This window comes from Salmo trutta, chromosome 12 (genome assembly GCF_901001165.1).
Source record: "Salmo trutta chromosome 12, fSalTru1.1, whole genome shotgun sequence".
In the NCBI taxonomy this organism is placed as follows: Eukaryota; Metazoa; Chordata; class Actinopteri; order Salmoniformes; family Salmonidae; genus Salmo; species Salmo trutta.
In genome coordinates, this window is record NC_042968.1 from 1,201,023 (window position 1) to 1,219,946 (window position 18,924).

General features: G+C 44.5%; 1 protein-coding gene and 2 non-coding genes across 4 annotated transcripts in view; all 3 read left to right on the forward strand.

Annotated features, from left to right (window-relative positions):
• The window catches only part of LOC115202798 (bifunctional glutamate/proline--tRNA ligase), a 61,679-nt gene extending 46,640 nt beyond the window's left edge, over positions 1-15,039 (forward strand). For both annotated transcript variants that reach the window (XM_029766831.1, XM_029766830.1), the window contains exons 28-34: positions 88-243; positions 7,405-7,602; positions 7,775-7,948; positions 8,550-8,710; positions 12,170-12,248; positions 12,622-12,686; positions 12,860-15,039. In XM_029766831.1, coding sequence (XP_029622691.1) covers positions 88-243; positions 7,405-7,602; positions 7,775-7,948; positions 8,550-8,710; positions 12,170-12,248; positions 12,622-12,686; positions 12,860-13,010 — 984 coding nt within the window. In that variant the 3' untranslated portion in view covers positions 13,011-15,039. The remainder of the gene's footprint in view (positions 1-87; positions 244-7,404; positions 7,603-7,774; positions 7,949-8,549; positions 8,711-12,169; positions 12,249-12,621; positions 12,687-12,859) is intronic.
• LOC115204820 (small nucleolar RNA SNORA5) lies at positions 6,902-7,036 on the forward strand. Its single transcript, XR_003880488.1, has one exon. It is a non-coding gene; the product is annotated as a small nucleolar RNA SNORA5 (small nucleolar RNA).
• LOC115204821 (small nucleolar RNA SNORA5) lies at positions 8,258-8,386 on the forward strand. Its single transcript, XR_003880489.1, has one exon. It is a non-coding gene; the product is annotated as a small nucleolar RNA SNORA5 (small nucleolar RNA).
• Positions 15,040-18,924: the final 3,885 nt, after the last annotated feature.

Genomic DNA, 18,924 nt, shown 5'->3' on the forward strand with positions numbered 1-18,924 from the left:
TACCTCCCAGTTACATGTCTTCTGAACATGGTAGTATTTGTAATAAATACTGACTACTCTTGTCCCTCCTCCTGTGCGTGTGTCCAGGTGTTACAGATCCTGGACCTGTACGCGCGGGTGTACGAGGAGCTCATGGCCATCCCCGTGGTAAAGGGCAGGAAGACTGAGAAGGAGAAGTTTGCCGGAGGTGACTACACTACCACCGTGGAGGCCTTCATCTCTGCCAGTGGCAGAGCCATCCAGGTACTCTTGAGGCTTGCACACATCGCACTGAATGTAGATCTAGCGTTTGTATGCCGATCGTTCAGCGTAGTGGTTTTTAGGGACAACCCACTGTAGACGTATGACTAACAATTTTTTTTACTCGCTTCTACATGTAAAATCGGTGCGCACTCGGTTTGCAAATTACATTCAGAGGTGTACGAATAACAATAACGAGCTATTGTGTCTGAGCCCTTTGATGACCTATGTCCACCAGATACATATGCGTTTTGTTTTGCCGAATGTCTTACCTGCATTTTCCGTACTTGACGCACATAATGGCATCGGAGATGGCTGCCGTTTTACCGGCTCCAAACCAATTGTGATATTGTGTTTTTTCGTATTATTTGTAACTTATTTTGTACATAATGTTTCTGCCACCGTCTCTTATGACCGAAAAGAGCTTCTGGATATCAAAAGTGATTACTCGCCTCGTGCTGGACAAAGATTTTTTTTATTTAACGAGTCGTACGCAAAGGATTTACTATAGACACCGGACAAGGCCCAAATCCCTGTCATTCACATGAAGAAGAGACTGAGATGTAGGTCGGTGTACCTTGTAAGAATCCGACGGCGAGTGGGTAACCCACCTCTACCATCAGTCCCTATTAGCCAACGTGCAATCATTGGATAATAAACTGGATGAGCTCCGATCAAGACTATCCTACCAACGGGACATTAAAAACTGTAATATCTTATGTTTCACTGTGTCATGGCTGAACGACGACATGGATAACATGCAGCTGGCTGTACAGCTGCCTCCGGTAACACAAGGGGTGACGGCCTTTGTTTAGTTGTCAATAACAGCTGGTGCATGAAATCTAATATTAATTAAGTCTCTGCTCGCCTGAGGTAGTCTCATGATAAGCTGTAGACCACACTATTTACCAATAGTTTATCTACTATTTACCATAACAAACCTATGCTGGCACTAAGACCACACTCAACGAGCTGTATAAGGCAATAAACAAGAAAATTCTCATCCAGAAGTGGCGCTCCTAGTTGCCGGGGACTTTAATGCAGGCAAGGTTAAATCCGTTTTACCTCATTTCTACCAGCATGTTACATGTGCAGCCAGAGGAAAAAAACTCTAGACCACCTTTACTCCACACAGAGATGCGTACAAAGCACGCCCTCCATTTGGCAAATCTGACCATAACTCTATCCTCCTGACTCATGCTTACACGAAAAAACTAAAGCAGGAAGTAGCAGTGACTCACTCAATATGGAAGTGGTCAGATGCCACAGATGCTAAGCTACAGGACTGTTTTTCTAGCACGGACTGGAATATCTTCCTGGGATTCTTCCGATGGCATTGAGGAGTACACTACATCTCATTGGCTTCATCAATAAGTGCATTGATAACGTCATCCCCACAGTGACCGTACGTACATACCCCAACCAGAAGCCATGGATTACAGTCAACATCCGCACTGAGATAAAGGGTAGAGCTGCCACTTTTAAGGAGCGGGACTCTAACCCAGACACTTTATTTTTTATTTCACCTTTATTTAACCAGGTAGGCTAGTTGAGAACAAGTTCTCATTTACAACTGTGACCTGGCCAAGATAAAGAAAAGCAGTGCAACAAACAACAACACAGAGTTACACATGGAATAAACAAACAGTCAATAATACAATAGAAAAAGTCTATATACAGTGTGTGCAAATGAGGTAGGATAAGGGAGGTAAGGCAATAAATAGGCCATAGTGGCGAAATAATTACAATATAGCAATTAAACACGAGTGATAGCTGTGCAGAAGATGAGTGTGCAAGTAGAGATACTGGGGTGCAAAGGAGCAACATAAATAACAGTATGGGGATGAGGTAGTTGGATGGGCTATTTACAGATTGGCTATGTACAGGTGCAGTCATCTGTGAGCTGCTCTGACATCTGGTGCTTAAAGTTAGTGAGGGAGATATGGGTCTCCAGCTTCAGTGGTTTTTGCAGTTCGTTCCAGTCATTGGCAGCAGAGAACTGGAAGGAAAGGCGGCCAAAGGATGAATTGGCTTTGGGAGTGACCAGTGAAATACCTGCTGGAGCGCGTGCTACGGGTGGGTGCTGCTGTGGTGACCAGTGAGCTGAGAAGGCGGGGCTTTACCTAGCAAAGACTTATAGACGACCTGGAGCCAGTGGGTTTGGTGACGAATATGAAGCGAGGGCCAGCCAATGAGAGCATACAGGTCGCAGTGGTGGGTAGTATATTTGGCTTTGGTGACAAAACAGATGGCACTGTTTTGCACTGCATCCAATTTGCTGAGTAGAGTGTTGGAGGCTATTTTGTAAATGACATCGCCAAAGTTGGATCGGTAGGATGGTCAGTTTTACGAGGGTATGTTTGGCAACATGAGTGAAGGATGCTTTGTTGCGAAATAGGAAGCTGATTCTAGATTTGATTTTGGATTGGAGATGCTTAATGTGAGTCTGGAAGGAGAGTTTACAGTCTAACCAGACACCTAGATATTTGTAGTTGTCCACGTATTCTAGGTCAGAACCGTCCAGAATAGTGATGCTGGATGGGCGGGCAGGTGCGGGCAGCGATCGGTTGAAGAGCATGCATTTAGTTTTACTTGCATTTAAGAGCAGTTGGAGGCCATGGAAGGAGAGTTGTATGGCATCGAAGCTCGTCTGGAAGTTAGTTAAGTGTCCAAAGAAGGGCCAGAAGTATACAGAATGGTATCGTCTGCATAGAGGTTGATCAGAGAATCACCAGCAGCAAGGACGACATCATTGATGTATACAGAGAAAATAGTTGTCCCGAGAATTGAACCCTGTGGCACCCCCATATAGACTGTCATAGGTCTGGACAACAGCCCCTCCGATTGACACACTGAACTGTCTGAGAAGTAGTTGGTGAACCAGGCGAGGCAGGGATTTGAGAAACCAAGGCTGTTGAGTCTGCCGATAAGAATGTGGTGATTGACAGAGTCGAAAGCCTTGGCCAGGTCGATGAATACGGCTGCACAGTATTGTCTCTTATCGATGGTGGTTATGATATCGTTTAGGACCTTGAGCGTGGCTGAGGTGCACCCATGACCACCTCGGAAACCAGATTGCATAGCGGAGAAGGTACAGTAGGATTCGAAATGGTCGGTGATCTGTTTAACTTGGGTTTCGAAGACCTTAGAAAGGCAGGGTAGGAAATAAGAATTTTAAGAAATCCCGCTATGCCCTCCGACGAACCATCAAACAGGCAAAGTGTCAATAGAGGACTAAGATTCAATCGTACTATGCTGGCTCCGATGCAAGCCCTGCCACATCCGACGAGCAAACTATTACAAACTACAAAGGGAAGCACAGCCACGAGCTGCCCAGTGACATGAGCCTACCAGATGAGCTAAGTAACTTCTATGCGCACTTCGAGGCAAGCAACAGTGAAGCATGCATAAGAGCACCAGCTGTTCCGAATGACTGTGTGATCACGCTCTCCGTAGCCGATGTGAGCAAGACCTTTAAACAGTTCAACATTCACAAGGCTGCAGGGCCAGACAGATTATCAGGATGTGTACTCCAAGCATGCGCTGACCAGCTGACAAGTGTCTTCACTGACATTTTCAGCCTGTCCCTGTCCGAGTCTGTAATGCCATGTTTTAAGCAGACCACCATAGTCCCTGTGCCCAAGAACACAAAGGTGACCTGCCTAAATGCCTACCGACCCGTAGCACTCATGTCTGTAGCCATGAAGTGCTTTAAAAGGCTGGTGGTCATGGCTCACATCAACACCATTGTCCCAGAAACCCTAGACCCACTCCAATTTGCATACTGCCCCAACAGATCCACAGATAATGCAATCTCTATTGCACTCCGCACTGCCCTGGACAAAAGGAACAGCTATGTGAGAATGCTTTTCATTGACTACAGCTCAGCGTTCAACACCATAGTACCCTCAAAGCTCATCATTAGCTAAGGACCCTGGGACTAAACACCTCCCTCTGCAACTGGAACTTTGACTTCCTGACGGGCTGCCCCCATGTAGTAAGGTTAGGTAACAACACATCCGCCACGCTGATCCTCAACACGGGGGCCCCTCAGGGGTGCATGCCCCGTCCCCTCCTGTACTCCCTGTTCACCCATGACTGCATGACCAAGCACGACTCCAACACCATCATTAACCTCTCTGGGCTAGGTGGCACCAAATCGTCCCACCTACATAACAGCCAGTTGAATCCTGTGGCGCGATTTTCAAAACCTTTGAAATGCTATTACTTCAATTTCTCAAACATATGACTATTTTACAGCTATTTAAAGACAAGACTCTCGTTAATCTAACCACACTGTCCGATTTCAAAAAGGCTTTACAACGAAAGCAAAACATTAGATTATGTCAGCAGAGTACCCAGCCAGAAATTATCAGACACCCATTTTTCAAGCTAGCATATAATGTCACAAACCCAAATCACAGCTAAATGCAGCACTAACCTTTGATCTTCATCAGGTGACACACCTAGGACATTATGTTATACAATACATGCATGTCTGTTCAATCAAGTTCATATTTATATCAAAAAACAGCTTTTTACATTAGCATGTGACGTTCAGAAAAAGCATACCCCCCGCAAACTTCCGGGGAATTTACTAACAATTTACTAAATTACTCACGATAAACGTTCACAAAAAGCATAATAATTATTTTAAGAATTATAGATACAGAACTCCTCTATGCACTCGATATGTACGATTTTAAAAATAGCTTTTCGGATGAAGCACATTTTGCAATATTCTAAGTACATAGCCCAGCCATCACTGGTCTTACCTTCCCTGTTCTTCGTCAGAATGCACTCCCAGGACTTCTACTTCAATAACAAATGTAGGCTTGGTCCCAAATAATCCATTGTTATGTTCCATCAGCGACGTTTTGTTCGTGAGTTCTAGACACTATCAGAATGTTAAATCACGGTCGCGCGCATGGCGCATAACGTGACAAAAAATGTCTAAATATTCCATTACCGTACTTCGAAGCATGTCAACCGCTGTTTAAAATCAATTTTTATGCAATTTATCTCGTAGAAAAGCGATAATATTCCGACCGGGAATCTGCCTGTCTGTAAATAGAGGGAAAAACAGAAAGGCGGGGCCGGGCAGTGCACGCGCCTAAGCCTTTGTCTGCTGATAGACCACTTAGCAAAAGCGCTTGTGTGTTTCAGCCAGGGCTTTGAATTACGTCATTCAGTTTTTTCCCGGGCTCTGAGAGCCCATTGGAGACGTGGGAAGTGTCACGTAACAGCAGAGATCCGTAGTTTTTGGAAGAGATGTCAAAGAAAGCAAATAAATGCTCAGACAGGCCACTTCCTGTAAAGGAATCTTCTCAGGTTTTTGCCTGCCAAATGAGTTCTGTTATACTCACAGACACCATTCAAACAGTTTTAGAAACTTTAGGGTGTTTTCTATCCATATATAATAAGTATATGCATATTCTAGTTACTGGGTAGGATTAGTAACCAGATTAAATCTGGTAAGTTTTTTATCCGGCCGTGTAAATACTGCCCCCTAGCCCCAACAGGTTAAGTTTGCAGACGACACAACAGTGGTAGGCCTGATCACCGACAATGATGAGACAGCCTATAGGGAGGAGGTCAGAGACCTGGCAGTGTGGTGTCAGGATAACAACATCTCCCTCAACCTGATCAAGACAAAGGAGATGATCGTGGACTACAGGAAAAGGAGCGCCAAGCACACCCCCATTCTCATTGACAGGGCTGTAGTGGAGTAGGTTGAGAGGTTCTAGTTCCTTGATGTCCACATCACCAACTAACTGGCATGGGCCAAACACACCAAGACAGTCGTGAAGAGGGCACGACAACGCCTATTCCCCTTCCGGAGACTGAAAAGATTTGGGTCCTCAGATCCTCAAAAAGTTCAACAGCTGCACCATCGTAAGCATCCTGACTGGGTGCATCACTGCCTGGGATGACAAGCGGCTTCTAAACAGCTTCTACCCCCAAGCCATAAGACTCCTGAACAGCTAATCAAATGGCTACCTGGACTACTTGCATTGCCCCCCCCCCCCCCCCCCCCCCCCATTTTTACGCTGCTGCTACTCTGTTTATTATCCATGCGTAGTCATTTTACCTCTACCTACATGTACATACTACCTCAAGTAACCGGTGCCCCCGCACATTGACTCTGTACCGGTACCCCCTGTATATAAACTCGTTACTGTTTATTTTATTGTTGCTCTTTAATTATTTGAATTTTTTCTATTTTCTTTTATTTGTTTACCTCAAATTTTGAATTTACAAAAAAAAAAAACGTTCTTAACTGCATTGTTGGTTAAGGGCTTGTAAGTAAGCATTTCACAGGCGCATGTGACAAATGGAATTTGACGCGATAAGCTTTTTAACGTACAAACATTCGTTTGTACCACCACACGGTAAAGCAACGCACCAGTTGAAAGTATTTAAAGCATGTGGTACACAGAGCGCAACGCAGCCTAGTGCGGCATCCCCAATGTAGCGTTGCGGACTGCTCCATTGACAATGAATGACTTCCGCGAGAACTCATCTGATGGGCATAAATTCTGGATCGAGTCAATGACGTTTCAATGGGAGTAGGTGTGTGCAATATGTAAAATAGCTGGAGCCTTCATAAGACTATCAGACCTGAATTGAATTAAGCGCATTTCTCAAGTATTTCAAAGTCTGCAGTCTTGTCAAATTCCATTTTTCCTCTTCCATGGACCGCATTGGCGAAAATGGCTGCCACATTGAACCTGTAGTTCATGGGCCTCATTTCTTTTCATTGGATATTGGGGATACATTTCAACTACAGACAATTGGGCCTAAGGGTGGATTTCAATTATACATTCTAACAGACAATGAAAATCCAATAAGAAGCATGAATTGGCACACCAATTTTTTTGGGGGGGGGAGTAGAAGTGCTGATTAACAGAATAGTACACTTGTGTAAAAATAAATAAGGATTGTCGCACACTATATGCTCCCTATAATTTTATGGAGTAAACGCCTAGGGAGAATATTTAGGGTGAGCAAGACGATCTTTATATATTTTTAGATTCTTACCTGTTGCAATTAACATATAGAAAAGTCCCCAAAGTGCAAACCCCACCCACCTGGCACTCCAGGTAGGCTAAAGGAAAAAATATATATTTGAAAGATTTTATACCGTCTTTCTCTTCCTCTCAGGGCGCCACGTCCCATCACTTGGGACAGAACTTCTCGCGGATGTTTGAGATTGTGTTCGAGGACCCCAAGAAGCCAGGTGAAAAGCAGCTGGCATATCAGAACTCGTGGGGCATCACCACCCGCACCATCGGCGTGCTCACCATGGTCCACGGTGACAACATGGGCCTGGTGCTGCCCCCCAAAGTCGCATGTCTCCAGGTACGCTTTTTTTATTGTACCAGGAAATTCTTATTTACAATGATGGCAAAAGGTAAATCATTTAGATTTGTAAAACAACCTTTATTAGCATGAGTCAAGTTGACGTAGTAAATTCAGTGCCAATTCAAAATGATATAACTCTGCATCTTTTCCTGCTCTTCTTCTCACCCAGGTGATCATCATCCCATGTGGTATCACAGCCTCTCTGCCCGAGGCTGAGAAAGAGGTTCTCTTGGCCAAGTGCTCCAAGTACCTGGCTCGGCTGCAGAGGGGAGAGATCCGAGTCAAGGCAGACCTCAGAGAAAACTACTCCCCTGGCTGGAAGTTCAACCACTGGGAGCTCAAGGTAAAACCACAACTCCTGGCCATGTTTGGGTCACTTTGTAAGAGCGTGGCTCTAGCAACGCCAGGGTCGTGGGTTCGATTCCCACTGGGGTCATACACAAAAAAAAAAATCATTCACTGTACGTCTCATTAAAGCATTTTCTGAATGGCTAGTAGTAGTAGTAGTAGTAGTAGTAGTAGTAGTAGTAGTAGTAGTAGTAGTAGTAGTAGTAGTAGTAGTAGTAGTAGTAGTAGCAGCAGTAGCAGCAGTAGCAGCAGTAGCAGCAGTAGCAGCAGTAGCAGTAGTAGTAGTAGTAGTAGTAGTAGTAGTAGCAGTAGTCAGTGCTTCCTCCACAATGGACCGCACTGGCTGAAATGACTGCCACCGTGAACCTGTAGTCCATGGGTCTCCTGTCCCATCTCCATGGATCCTGGGGATACATTTGTACTACTGACAATTAGATGATTTCAGGGATGAACTTCTCATCAATCCAATATTAGGTGTCTAATCAAAGAGAAGTGTCTCACTCTATTTTCATCTCTCTCTTTTTCTCTTGCTCATTCACTCTTGTTCTCTTTCCTCTCTCTCTCTTCTCCTCCCTCTCTCCATCCATCCCTCTAAGGGTGTGCCCATTCGTCTAGAAGTGGGTCCTAAGGACCTGAAGCAGGGTCAGTGTGTGGCCGTGAGGAGAGACACAGGGGAGAAGATCACCCTGCCCGAGGCCGACACAGAGAAGAGGCTCACACAGCTACTTGAGGACATCCAGACCAACCTCTTCAAGAGGTAGAATGCATGTACATTCACGCACTCATACAAGTGTGTAGACACACACTTGAGGATATCAAGGCCAACCTCTAGGTCACACACACACTGTATAAGAATTAGCAGCATATACACATGCTTCACACACATACAGTTGAAGTCGGAAGTATACATACACTTAGGTTGGAGTCATTAAAACTCGTTTTTCAACCACTCCACAAATTTCTTGTTAACAAACTATAGTTTTGGCAAGTCGGTTAGGACATCTACTTTGTGAATGACACAAGTCATTTTTCCAACAATTGTTTACAGACAGATTATTTCACTTATAATTCACTATCACAATTCCAGTGGGTCAGAAGATTACATACAGTAAATTGACTGTGCCTTTAAACAGCTTGGAAAATTCCAGAAAATGATGTCATGGCTTTAGAAGCTTCTGATAGGCTAATTGACATCATTTGAGTGAATTGGAGGTTTATATGTGGATCTATTTCAAGGCCTACCTTCAAACTCAGTGCCTCTTTGCTTGACATCATGGGAAAATCAAAAGAAATCAGCCAAGGCCTCAGGAAAAATATTGTAGACCTCCACAAGTCTGGTTCATCCTAGGGAGCAATTTCCAAATGCCTGAAGGTACCACGTTCATCTGTACAAACAATAGTACGCAAGTATAAACACCATGGGACCACGCAGCCGTCATACCGCTCAGGAAGGAGACGCATTCTGTCTCCTAGAGATGAACGTACTTTGGTGCGAGAAGTGCAAATCAATCCCAGAACAACAGCAAAGCACCTTGTGAAGATGCTGGAGGAAACGGGTACAAAAGTATCTATATCCACAGTAAAACGAGTCCTATATCGACATACCGCCATAAAAAAGCCAGACTACGGTTTGCAACTGCACATGGGGACAAAGATCATACTTTTTGGAGAAATAGAACTGTTTAGAATAAAACTGTTTGACCATAATGACCATCGTTATGTTTGTAGGAAAAAGGTTGAGGCTTGCAAGCCGAAGAACACCGTCCCAACCGTGAAGAATTGGGGTGGCAGCATCATGTTGTGGGGGTGCTTTGCTGCAGGAGGGACTGGTGCACTTCACAAAATAGATGGCATCATGAGAAGGGAAAATTATGTGGATATATTGAAGCAACATCTCAAGACATCAGTCAGGAAGTTAAAGCTTGGTTGCAAATGGGTCTTCCAAATGGACAATGACCCCAAGCATACTTCCAAAGTTGTGGCAAAATGGCTTAAGGACAACAAAGTCAAGGTATTGGAGTGGCTATCACAAAGCCCTGACCTCAATCCTACAGAAAACGTGTGGGCAGAACTGAAAAAGCGTGTGCGAGCAAGTAGGCCTACAAACCTGACTCAGTTACACCAGCTCTGTCAGGAGGAATGGGCCAAAATTCACCCAACTTATCGTGGAAGGCTACCCAAAACGGTTGACCCAAGTTAAGCAATTTAAAGGCAATGCTACCAAAAACTAATTGAGTGCATGTAAACTTCTGACCCACTGGGAATGTGATGAAAGAAATAAAAGCTGAAATAAATCATTCTCTCTACTATTATTCTGACATTTCACATTCTTAAAATAAAGTGGTGATCCTAACTGACCTAAGACAGGGAATTTTTACTAGGATTAAATGTCAGGAATTGTGAAAACTGAGTTTAAATGTATTTGGCTAAAGTGTATGTAAACTTCCGACTTCAACTGTACAGTCGTGGCCAAAAGTTTTGAATAACACACATTATTTTTCACAGAGTCTGCTGCCTCAGTTTGTACGATGGCAATTTGTGTTAACTCGAAATGACACAACGACAAGGTTCCAGTTTAACAAAGTTTACTATACTGTATGACAAGGTAGCCATTCCACTCAAGGCTAGGTCTATCAACAACTAAACTTCCTGCGCAGGCGCACTCTTGACAGAGTGATAGCCCCGTAATAACAGAATTATAGGGATACTTAAAACATGAACTTAACAATTTGCATATACTCCAGAATGTTATGAAGTGTGATCAGATGAATTGCAAAGTCCCTCTTTGCCATGCAAAGGACAAGCTGACATGTCAGTGATTCTCTTGTAAACAGAGGTGTGAGTGTGGACGAGGCTGGAGATCACTCTGTCATGCTGATTGAGTTCGAATAACAGACTGGAAGCTTCAAAAGGAGGGTGGTGCTTGGAATCATTGTTCTTCCTTTGTCAACCATGGTTACCTGCAAGGAAACATGTGCCGTCAACGTTGCTTTGCACAAAAAGGGCTTCACAGGCAAGGATATTGCACCTAAATCAACCATTTATCAGATCATCAAGAACTTCAAGGAGAGCGTTTCAATTGTTGTGAAGAAGGCTTCAGGGCGCCCAAGAAAGTCCAGCAAGCACCAGGACGTCTCCTAAAGTTGATTCAGCTGCGGGATCGGGGCACCACCAGTACAGAGCTTGCTCAGGAATGGCAGCAGGCAGGTGTGAGTGCATCTGCACGCACAGTGAGGCAAAGACTTTTGGTGGATGGCCTGGTGTCAAGAAGGGCAGCAAAGAAGCCACTTCTCTCCAGGAAAAACATCAGGGACAGACTAACATTCTGCAAAAGGATTGGACTGCTGAGGACTGGGGTAAAGTCATTTTCTCTGAATCCCCTTTCCTATTGTTTGGGGCATCCGGAAAAAAGCTTGTCCGGAGAAGACAAGGTGAGCGCTACCATCAGTCCTGTCATGCCAACAGTAAAGCATCCTGAGACCGTTCATGTGTGGGGTTGCTTCTCAGCCAAGGGAGTGGGCTCAATTTTGCCTAAGAACACAGCGATGAATAAAGAATGGTACCTACACATCCTCCGAGAGCAACTTCTCCTAACCATCCAGGAACAGTTTGGTGACGAACAATGCCTTTTCCAGCATGAGGCAAAAGTGATAACTAAGTGGCTCGGGGAACAAAACATCGATATTTAGGACCATGGCCAGGAACCTCCCCAGACCTCAATCCCATTGAGAACTTGTGGTCAATCCTCAAGAGGCTGGTGGACAAACAAAACCCCACAAATTCTGACAAACTCCAAGCATTGATTATGCAAGAATGGGCTGCCATCAGTCAGGATTTGGCCCAGAAGTTAATTGACAGCAGGGCAGATTGCAGAGGTCTTGAAGGGTCAACACTGCAAATATTGACTCTTTGCATCAACTTCATGTAATTGTCAAAAGCCTTTGACACTTATGAAATGCTTGTAATTATACTTCAGTATTCCATAGTAACACCTGACAAAAATATCTAAAGACACTGAAGCAGCAAACTCTTTGGAAATTAATATTTGTGTCATTCTCAACTTTTGGCCACAACTGACATTGCTCTCTGTCTTGCGCTCTTTCTGTACGTGTCTTTGTGTGTGTATCTCTCTCAGCTACTGCACTGGGGCTGATGTACTCCACACACATGTGACCTGTCGAACCCTGGACTAATTTCAAATTTTTCTGTGTCGCAGGGCATCAGACGACTTGAACAAGCACATGGTGGTAGCAGACTCTATGGAACAGTTCCAGAAAGACCTAGACCAGGGCAGGGTGAGTTACACTGTTATATTTTGAACCTTCATCAGAGATTAAGTCTTCATGGCCCGTGTGGTAAAGCAGTTACAGCCGCTCACCCCGGCACATATGTAAGCCAGAGTCTGCATGGGTTCGTATCCGGTCCACTGCCCTTTGACTCACCCTTCTCCGTATATCACACTGTACTATCTCTTCAATAAAGCTAAAGAAAACTGACAGGAGTGGGACTGCCTCACTTCCCAGAAAATACTTTAAAAAAATAAAAATACTATTTGGGGGGGAAGTGGGGCAGTCCCACTCCTGTCAGTTTTCTTCACTTCTGGCTGGCTTAACTAATACAAACACACTGACCGTTTATTTTTATTTATTTTTTGGGGGATGTCCACAGATTGTCCAGATCCCCTTCTGTGGAGAAATTGAGTGTGAAGACTGGATCAAGAAGACCACTGCCAAGTATGTATCACTCAAGTATCTCTCAATGACCGTGATGCATATATACGTACATGTGTATGACAAGTCTTGCAATTCTTTATAATCACATCAATATGCATTATTGTCGCTTAGTGAAGTGTTAGCAAATGTAGAATGAAGCTCAATAGATCTGTCAACTCTCTGTCCCCCTCCAGGGACCAGGATCTGGAGCCCGGTGCCCCCTCTATGGGTGCAAAGAGCCTGTGCATCCCCTTCAAGCCCCTCAAGCCCCTGCAGCCGGGCCAGATGTGTGTCAGCGGCAAGGAGGCCGCCCAGTACTACACTCTGTTTGGCCGTAGCTACTAAATACACACCTTAAGGGTTTATCTCAATCGTCTGAAATGGCTTCCTCTCCTCGTCACTTCTACTTTGTCTGGGAAATGTGAAGAACTAGATAGTTGAAAACCAAGAAATTCTCTGGGTGTTTACCCCTATCATGCTCTTTTGAATGAGCAGAGATTAAGTCACTTCAGACTATTGAGATGTACCGAGTCAACACCCCATAGTGTGTTCCCTTTCTTTCAGCCCTTAACCATGTTGCAGTGGTGGCCCAACCCCTCGAAAGTGACTAAAGAAAGGCACTCTCCGTAATCAGCTATTATCTCCCCACTAGCCCCAAATGTAACAAAAAAAAGCAATTTTTATACCTAGTGACAGTCTTGTCCCTTTCTCCCTTCCACCCTAACTTATCTCAGGACCTTTTACAGGTTTAAAGATGTCCTTGTACTCAGGCAAGATGTTTTAGTACCTCCCCACTAACTGAACTGACATTGACCCCTCTCTGTCATAGCAATTGGGGGTGGACTAGGGGGTGGTGAGGGTGGTTTCCTGGAGGTTTTAGACATGTTATTCCTGTGTCCCAACTCATAGGAATACTCATAGCCCCTCTAGTAATTTAATAGGATCTATGTCATAAACAACCCTCAAAGCTCCAGAATGTGATGAAAATAGCAGCCATAGAAGCAGTAACAAGGTCAATGGATCTCGACCAAAACAATGGAAATGCGTGGGGGAAAGATCCCGAATCTTCTCATTGCCCCCCAGCAAAATGTTCCTACATTTAGGCTGTTATTGTGTATTTCACACTGTTGAGGTAAAACAAATATAAATAATTATTGTAATAATCAACTGGATTACAGTTAAAAATAACTGACTACCACCACCGATTTCTTTATGCTAGCTGTGCTACCAGCTTATACGAACGGGAGTTAGCATTTAGCAGTTACTCCTTCTAAACCTGAAAAGGAACTACTTCTAAATTTTATGCAGCGTAAACATCCAAATATATCCAAATCTGCCTTTAGTAACCACATTGTGGGCCTGCTACAATACATCAATAATGAGGGATTTGATGAATATCCACTTTGTTCAATCAGATTTGTTGAATGTGCGCCAGTCCGACGTCCTTTTTATCCCCCACGGTCTGCGTTCCATTGACCTCTTTACCACATCTATATTGGTCAGGGAGAAATCCAAACCAGCCTAATTGAAATTGATGGCAGTAGAGGCATAATCCTGATTTTTCTTATGCAGGAAAATAAAAGTAAGGCATGTGATTTCAGAAATTGTGTATTAGAATTGTGAACTTTAAAATATTGTAATATAATAAGTAGAGTTTTTATACGAATACGAATTGCGAATGCTGTGTATAAATAGCCTCTTAAACAGTGCTGTCCAACTATTCCGAGAGCGCTACCCTCCTGTAGGTTTTTGCTCTAACCCCAGTTGTAACTAAAAGGATTCAGTTTATCAGCCAGCTAATTATTAGAATCAGTTGAGCTAGATTAGGGTTGGAGCGAAAAACCTACTGGACAGTAGCGCTCCGGGAACATGGTTGGAGAGCACTGCTCTATTATATATATGGAAAAAGACCATAAATGTCTCCATTTTTGTTTTCTTGGAAAGCTGTGAGTGCTATTATATGATTAAAAAAAAGTTGTAAATGCAACAATATTGTTTTTAAGTAGTATCAACTGATTTGAGACAGGCTGTGGATTGACAGCATTGTTTGAATGGAATGTTGTCATATTGGCAGTTCATTTGAAAAATGCATTGAATCATTCCTCTGAAGCTGGCTAGCAAACATACAGTGCAGATACATTATTCAAATTCATTATTTTACACTATCACAGCACTGGCAAACCATGGTTGACCATCTCCCTGACCAAAATGGCTGACCTTTGTCCCACCATAAGAAGGTTCATGTCCATTCTAGCATCCTAATTCTATTGGAATACGTACTATCACATACCTGTACTGTAATTTCTGATTTACTCCAACTAATGCAATTGTGTAGAACTTATCTATAATAATAAAGGGCCTATGAATTTCCACTGTATAGTTTCAGGTGATTTCTGTTTTGGGGAAATGCATTATAATTTGAGTGCTTCTTTATCTGTAAATTATGGCCACTTTATATGAAAATGTGTCGATTCTTGTCCAAACAGGTGCACATCATTGTTCTATGGTCAGTGTGGAAAAGTGAAACTCCACTTTCCCAGAGATCATGTAAAATGGCGCCGGAACAAATGGCAGCAGTTTTATGGGCGCCCAACCAATTGTGCTATTAAGTGGGGGTTTTTTCGCGTTATTTGTAACTTCTTTTGTACATAATGTTTCTGCAACCGTATCTTATGGCAGAAAAGAGCTTCTGGATATCAGGACAGCGATCACTCACCTCGGATTGGACGAAGATTTTTTCTACAACAAAGACAACGCACAAGACATTCTCCAAACACCCGGCAGGGCTGACATCCCCGTTATTTGCAAGAGGAAGCGACGCAGGTACAGAGGACAAAGAGCCGGATACCTGGTCAGGACCCGGAGAAGACGACTGGGAAAGCTGCCGTTACTGTCAATACTACTCACCAACGTGCAATCATTTGACAATAAATTAGACGAGGTACGATCACGAATATCCTACCAACGGGACATCAAAAACTGTAATATCCTATGTTTCAGGGAATCGTGGCTGAATGACGACATGGATATTCAGCAAGCGGGATATACGCTGCACCGGCAAGATAGAACAGCACACACCGGTAAGATGGGGGGGCGGTCTGTGCATATTTCTAAACAACAGCTGGTGCACGAAATCTAAGGAAGTCTAGATTTTGCTTGCCTGAAGTAGAGTATATTGGGATAAATTGCAGGCCACACTACTTGCCTAGAGTTTTCAGCTATACTTTTCGTGGCTGTTTATTTACCACCACAGACAGATGCTGGCACTAAGACCGCACTCAGTCAGCTGTATAAGGAAATAAGCAAACAGGAAACCACTCACCCAGAGGCGGCGCTCCTAGTGGCCGGAGACATTAATACAGGGAAACTTAAATCAATTCTTCCAAATTTCCATCAGCATGTTAAATGTGCAACCAGAGGGAAAATAATTCTAGATCACCCGTACTCCACACACAGAGACGCGTACAAAGCTCTACCTCGTCCTCCATTTGGTAAATCCGACCACAACTCTGATTCCTGCTTACAAGCAAAAATTAAAGCAGGAAGCTCCAGTGACTCGGTCTATAAAAAAGTGGTCAGATGAAGCAGCTGCTAAACTACAGGACTGTTTTGCTATCACAGACTGGAACATGTTCCGGGATTCTTCCGATGGCATTGAGGAGTACACCACATCAGTCACTGGCTTTATCAATAAGTGCATTGAGGACGTCATCACCACAGTGACTGTACGTACATACCAGAAGCCATGGATTAGAGGCAACATTCGCACTGAGCTAAAGGGTAGAGCTGCCGCTTTCAAGGTGTGGGACTCTAACCCGGAAGTTTACAAGAAATCCTGCTATGCCCTGCAACGAACCATCAAAGTGGCAAAGCGTCAATACAGGGCTAAGATTGAATCATACCACACACCGGCTCTGATGCTCGTCTTATGTGGCAGGGCTTGCAAACTATTACAGACTACAAAGGGAATCACAGCTGCGAGCTGCCCAGTGACAAGAGCCTACCAGATGAGCTAAATCACATATTCTCGCTTCGAGGCAAGCAACACTGAGGCATGCATGAGAGCATCAGCTGTTCTGGACGACTGTGTGATCACACTCCGTAGCCGACGTAAGACCTTTAAACAGGTCAAGATACACAAGGCTGAGGGGCCAGACGGATTACCAGGGCGTGTGCTCTGGGCATGTGCTGACCAACTGGCAGGTGTCTTCACTGACATTTTCAACATGTCCCTGATTGAGTCTGTAATACCAACATGTTTCAAGCAGACCACCATAGTCCCTGTGCCCAAGAACACAAAAGCAACCTGCGTAAATGACTACAGACCCGTAGCACTCACGTCCGTAGCCATGAAGTGCTTTGAAAGGCTGGTAATGGATCACGTTAACACCATTATGCCAGACACCCTAGACCCACTCCAATTTGCATACCACCCAAACAGATCCACAGATGGTGCGATCTCTATTGCACTCCACACTGCCCTTTCCCACCTGGACAAAAGGAACACTTATGTGAGAATGCTATTCATTGATTACAGCTCAGCGTTCAACACCATAGTACCCTCAAAGCTCATCACTAAGCTAAGGATCCTGGGACTAAACACCTACCTCTGCAACTGGATCCTAGACTTCCTGACGGGCCGCCCCCAGGTGGTGAGGGTAGGTAGCAACAAATCTGCCACGCTGATCCTCAACACTGGAGCTCCACAGGGGTGCGTGCTCAGTCCCCTCCTGTACTCCCTTTTCAACCACGACTGCATGGCCAGGCACGACTCCAACACCATCATTAAGTTTGCAGACACAACAGTGGTAGGCCTGATCACCGACAACAACGAGACGGCCTATAGAGTGGAGGTCAGAGACCTGGCCGGGTGGTGCCTGAATAACAACCTATCCCTCAACGTAACCAAGACTAAGGAGATGATTGTGGACTACAGGAAAAGGAGGACCGAGCACTCCCCCATTCTCATCGACGGGGCTGTAGTGGTGCAGGTTGAGCGGTTCAAGTTCCTCGGTGTCCACATCAACAACAAACAAGACTGGTCCAAACACACCAAGACAGTCGTGAAGGGCACGACAAAGCCTATTCCCTCTCAGGAAACTAAAGATTTGGCATGGGTCCTGAGATCCTCAAAAGGTTCCACAGCTGCAACATCAAGAGCATCCTGACTGTATGCATCACTGCCTGGTACGGCAATTGCTCGGCCTCTGACCACAAGGCACTACAGAGGGTAGTGCGTGCGGCCAAGTACATCACCTAAAAATTGTCAAAGACCCCAGCCACCCCAGTCATAGACCGTTCTCTCTACTACCGCATGGCAAGAGGTACCGGAGTGCCAAGTCTAGGACAAAAAGGCTTCTCAACAGTTTTTACCCCCAAGCCATAAGACTCCTGAATAGGTAATCAAATGGCTACCCAGACTATTTGCGTTGTGTGCCCCCCCAACCCCTCTTTTTACGCTGCTGCTACTCTCTGTTTATCATATATGCATAGTCACTTTAACTACAGTGGGGGGAAAAAGTATTTGATCCCCTGCTGATTTTGTACGTTTGCCCACTTACAAAGAAATGATCTGTCTATAATTTTACTGGTAGGTTTATATGAACAGTGAGAGACAGAATAACAACAAAAAATCCAGAAAAACGCATGTCAAAAATGTTATAAAATGGTTTGCATTTTAATGAGGGAAATAAGTATTTGACCCCTCTGCAAAACATGACTTAGTACTTGGTGGCAAAACCCTTGTTGGCAATCACAGAGGTCAGACGTTTCTTGTAGTTGGCCACCAGGTTTGCACACATCTCAGGAGGGATTTTGTCCCACTCCTCTTTGCAGATCTTCTCCAAGTCATTAAGGTTTCGAGGCTGACGTTTGGCAACTCAAACCTTCAGCTCCCTCCACAGATTTTCTATGGGATTAAGGTCTGGAGACTGGCTAGGCCACTCCAGGACCTTAATGTGCTTCTTCTTGAGCCACTCCTTTGTTGCCTTGGCCGTGTGTTTTGGGTCATTGTCATGCTGGAATACCCATCCACGACCCATTTTCAATGCCCTGGCTGAGGGAAAGAGGTTCTCACCCAAGATTTGACGGTACATGGCCCGGTCCATCGTCCCTTTGATGCGGTGAAGTTGTCCTGTCCCCTTAGCAGAAAAACACCCCCAAAGCATAATGTTTCCACCTCCATGTTTGACAGTGGGGATGGTGTTCTTGGGGTCATAGGCAGCATTCCTCCTCCTCCAAACACGGCGAGTTGAGTTGA